The sequence below is a fragment of the Chinchilla lanigera genome, unplaced genomic scaffold (assembly GCF_000276665.1).
Source record: "Chinchilla lanigera isolate Chin_1 unplaced genomic scaffold, ChiLan1.0 scaffold00923, whole genome shotgun sequence".
NCBI lineage: Eukaryota > Metazoa > Chordata > Mammalia > Rodentia > Chinchillidae > Chinchilla > Chinchilla lanigera.
The window spans coordinates 1-5,295 of NW_004956324.1; the positions used below are offsets into that span (position 1 = coordinate 1).

Below are 5,295 nucleotides of genomic sequence, written 5' to 3' on the forward strand. Positions count from 1 at the left end.
TATAAAAAAAATATAAACTTTATGTTATCAGAGCCTCAGATTTTGGAGACTATGCTACTGGGGTCCAAAAGTGTTAAATAAAATTTCCTTTGTTCTGCTGAGCGTCTGGCTATTGTTGACCCAATTTTCCCAAAACAGTATGACAAGTGACTTTCAATTCTGCTTCTAACTTCAACCTTGTGCTTTATATAGTTTTTTGTTTTATTTTATTTTGTTTGGAACTGGGAATTGAACTCATAATCTTGCACTTAAATCATGTGCTTTATATTATGTCTTTGACACTGACAGAGAGAGGGGGGCTCCACTTCATTACCACCAGACAGCATCCAGGCCAACCTAACCTAGCAACCTCACTTGAGCAATGTAAGGCACCATGGTTCTTCATAAACCCTGGAGGACTGTACATGCTCCACCTTCAAGATTATTATAGAGAAACATCAGACATTTAAAAATGTGTATTATTACATTTTCATTCATAATGAAAGAGAAATTATAATTCCAAATAATGATAATTTATTCTTATTATTAATAGTATTATGTTCTATTTCTAACCTGGCTCAGATAGCAGCCACCAGGGATCTAGAGGGACACTGGTCTCCATGTGGCTCTTTTCTCCTCTGCTAATGATGTCAGGTGTGTCTTGGAGCTGCTCCATGGTCCTGGTGGATCATGATTGCTGTCAAGAGACTGTCCAATGTCAACATATGTTGGGAGAATTCCTATCACTTTGATTTCTGCTACCATTGGCATAGTGTTCACCCAGTAAGGAAGGCTGGGGAACTGGAAAACCCTAAGTAGGTTAGGGGTCGTCTGGAGCGAGGAGTCTGTTGTAATTTTCACCCTTCTGCTCTGGAGTCTTTGTCCAGTAAGTAGTCTCATGCAAGTGAGGGTGCACGAGCAGGTGCAGGAACACGATGGGGTCTGGGAGACTTGGGGACACAGGAGGGTAGGAGCGCTCCTTGCCGTTGCAAGTGAACACACTTCCAAGTTCTAGCAGAGCCCTGAGGAAGTTTGTGCCTGCTTTATCTTCCAGAACTTCATGAGGTGCAGTTTCCACTGAGGTGTCACTCTGGTTTATCTCAGATTTGGAAAATGAAGTCACTGAGGGAGGATTAGCAGATGCGATATACATGCTGAGCTGTTCACCAGGAGAAATAAAGGACATCTCAAATGGAGTGTTTATTGTGCTTTAGTGGTGTAGACCACCATCTTGGTTTTTGGAAATGTGAAAGAACAAAGGCTAGGCCTCTGGCTGCTGTGAGCTACTCAGGGGTGAGTCATGGCCTTATAATGCCTCGACTATCTTGCTACTTGTTTGTTGTGAATTGAAGCAGTTTCTTTTGCTTCCACAAACAGCTGAGTTTTCTAACAAAAAGATGTGGAGGCATTTGGTTTGGTCAATGAGACAGCAAGGTCAGAATCTGAGAGGAATAGCAAAGTCTCATATAACTGAATTTTATTATTTAAAGGGGAAAGAGAATATTTATTCTGATTTGGTGCACAGTAGGAGGGAGAATGAATCAGAAAACAAAGGTTGGAGGGAAGTCATGGAGCCCTTCTGTCTGCTCCCTAGCAGGCATCCTTATTCTTATGAGTTGAGGGGTCTGAAGATAGAATGTCACCTGACTAACCACCTAACATGGGAAAACACATCTCATTCACTGGCCTACCTCAGGCTGTATATTGCAATGGCTGGGTGGAGTGTCCAACAATCCAATGAGACTTGATGTGCAACTCTTCTAATGTAACTCATTTCAGAGGGATTAGTTTGGAGCAGAGGAAATCTTGCTACTAATAATTTTATAGCCCCAAATGTGGAAAAACTACTAACACGTGATGAAAAACTTCTTTGGAGGAACAGAACAGATAAATACCATAGTTTGTATGTACACATGCATATGTGGATTTGTGTGTGTGTGTGTGTGTGTGTGTGTGTGTGTGTGTGTGTATGTTGCTGGAAATTAAACCAGAGCCTCTTGCATACTATCGAAGTGCACAACACTGAGGTACACCATTAAGCCAACTTGGTTTTATGTTATAATAATTCTTTAATTACTAACTCAAGGTCTGTTTCCAATGGGACAATAAAGTATGTAAGAAAATGACCAATAATGTGAATATTATATTTTCTTTTATGAGGATGGGTAGCTACTTGCACAGTTCTTATTTAACTAGTATTTCAGGTTGTGTGTAATATAAGCCTTTGATAGCAATCACTTAATTGTACTTAACAACTGGCAAAAGTGACATATTAAACATAAATTTTAAAAATGATGAACACGCCAAATGCAATGCTGAGCTTATTTTACATGTTTAATAAAATAAAGTTCCACATTCTTTAGCCAGGAACCTGCCATTTAGTTTGATGACACTAGACGGAGGAAATGGAAAAGCCAGGGTTGGTGGGAGCAGGGAACAACACGGCTGTCCAGGAGTTCACCCTGGAGGGCTTCCCTGCAGTCCAGCACCTGGGGAAGGTCCTCTTCCTGCTGCACCTGCTGGCCTACCTGGCCTCTGTCATGGGAAACTTGCTCATCATCACAATCACCTGGGCTGACCAGCGCCTCCACACACCTATGTACTTCTTCCTCAGCACTTTCTCCTTCTGTGAATGTGGTTTCATCACCACGGTTATTCCTAAACTCCTGACCATCTTTCTGTCGAGGAAGCACATGATTTCCTTTGCTGCCTGCTTCACACAAGCATTTGCTTTTCTTTTCCTGGGTGCAACTATTTTTTTCCTGATGGCTGTGCTATCCCTGGATCGGTACCTGGCCATCTGCAAACCTCTGCACTACCCCACCATCATGAACACAAGGACATGTGTCCTGCTGGTCACTGCCTGCTTCTCTTTGGGATTTCTACTCATGGCAGGTCCGGTTATCAAGCTGTCCCAGTTGTCCTTCTGTGGCTCCAATGTCATCCCTCACTTCTTCTGTGATTTTGGACCCTTGGCAAATCTCTCATGTTCTGAAACAAGATCTATTGAAACATTGTTTTTTATCTTTGCTTTTTTTGTCCTGTTTAGTTCCCTCTTTATAACCATTATTGCCTACAGCAACATAGTGGTCACAGTTGTGCACCTCCCATCAACCAAGGAGCGGCAGAAAGCCTTTTCCACCTGCTCCTCTCACCTCACTGTGCTCTGTCTTATGTACAGCAGCTGCATCTTCATCTACGTGAAGCCAAAGCAAACGAGCAGGCTGGACTCCAACCGAGAGGCTGCTCTGGTGAACACGGTGGTGACTCCACTCCTGAACCCTGTCATCTACACCCTGCGGAACAAGCAGGTGCACCGGGCACTGAGGGACGCTCTGTCCAGAGTGAAGTTGCAGAAATAGAATCACAGCCTTTTAATAGAGGAGTGTGACTTTCCTTCCACCTAATTTAACTCCTTTCCCTTTTTGCAATTACCTATATAAGTTGGAAAATATGTAAGTTTTTTTCAGGTTCTGCTTGTGTAGTCTGGCCATTTTGGTGAGTTTATCTACTAGCTCTATGTGAACATTCAATATTGAGTCACATATTCACGCTGAATTTTGTTTCCATCAGTAAATTAATAGAATTTAAAATATTTTAATGAAGAGCCTCCTGTATATGATTTTGCCTGATATGTTTAATCCCCTATCTGGGAAGTTGCAATATAAGTATCTACTGTACTTGTGAGTGCATGGGGCTTGGGGAAGGAAATTCAGAAGTATGGAGCCTATCAAACTTGTTTAAGGACAGCTTTTACATGGTGAGTAGATTGAATTTTGAGGAACCCTTAAGTAAACATAACTCTCATTAATATGTTACTTAAATCATACGATTGCTTTGTGTAACAGATCTACTTCATACAGTGATGAAAGCATAGAAAGTTTTCTTACTGAAACTGAAATTTCCCCTTGATTCATTGTTCTGCCACATTGAACTCAGTAGTAGAAGATGAAGTACCCAAGGGAAGGAAACCTGAGGGTTTTTTGTGGGAGGAGGGGGTTTAAAGAGAATAAAATTTTTAAAAAGAACATTAAAAATGATACAGAATTTCAAAACAAGATGATAGGAAATTAACAATGGTTGTTCTACTGTATACTGTTATCTTCAAAGAAGTTGTTCAGATTGCCAGATATAGGCATGCAAAATTGATCAAAAAAATTAAGGACTAACTTTTTTCAATAAACCAATAGAATTTAGTAGTACAATTATCATAGCTTATATATATATATATATAATTTTTCCCTTCCTTTTTTCTTTTTTTCTCCTTTTTCCCACCCAAGTTGCTCTTTCCTTTTGAGCAATTTCTTTCCCTTCATAATATCTATTATACCTTTCAGGTTTTACTTACTCTTTCAGTTTCTTACACTAGAAAGACAGTTTGATGTTTACACATGCAGGTCTGATTTATTTCACTTATGAGTATGGTCTCTAGTTAGATCCATTAACTTCTAAAAGCCTCAAGTTTATCTTTCTTTACAGCTCTGTAATACTCCATTGTATGAAAACACCACATCTTTTTATCCATTCTTCAGTTGATGGGCATTTGGGTTGTTTCCAAGATTTAGCTATTACAAATAGTGCTCCTATAAACATGGGCACATATATATCACTGTGGTATGATGTTTCCCAGAAAGTCAGTGGTTGGGCTGAATGGGACCTCTAATTCTAATTTTTTGAGGAATCCTCACACTGATTTCCACAGTGGTTGTATCAGTCGACACTCCCATCCACAGTGGAGAAGAGTTTCTTTTCCCCCACAGCCTTACCAGCATTTGTTATTGGTTGATAACTTGATAGTAGCCATTCTTTGTGGGGTAAGATGGAATCTCAGAGTTGTTTTAATTTGTATTTATCAAATAACCCATAATGAACATTTTTTCATATATTTATTTGCCATTTGTATTTCTTCATCTGAGAAGTGTGTATTCATCTCAGAATCCATTTTTGGATTGGGCTTTTGAATTTTGGAGGCCTGATTTTTAAAATTTTTTATATGTTCTAGATAGAAGTCCTTGTATCAGGGACAATTGGCTGAAATTTTTTCCCAATTTATAGGTTTTCTTTTTACTATTGGTGACTTCTTTTGACGTGCAAAGTCTTTTCAATAAGATGAGATCCCTGTTGTTGATTATTTGAAGTATTTCCCATGCACTTTGGTTTTTGTTCATGAACTCTGCCTACCACTATATCTTCAAGATTTCGGCCTACTTTCTCTTCCAGTAGATTTAGTGTTTCTATTTTAATATTTAGATCTTTGATCCATTTTAACTTTAGTTTAGTACATGGTGATAGACATGGGTCTAATTTTAATCTTTC

The 5,295-nt window shown here is 39.4% G+C and overlaps 1 protein-coding gene across 1 annotated transcript; it reads left to right on the forward strand.

Annotated features, from left to right (window-relative positions):
• The first annotated feature begins 2,384 nt into the window (after positions 1-2,384).
• On the forward strand, positions 2,385-3,341 carry LOC102017939 (olfactory receptor 6C75-like). The gene has a single exon (XM_005415195.1). It carries the CDS (start codon positions 2,385-2,387, stop codon positions 3,339-3,341), a length of 957 nt encoding a protein of 318 aa, XP_005415252.1.
• The last annotated feature ends 1,954 nt before the right edge of the window (positions 3,342-5,295 follow it).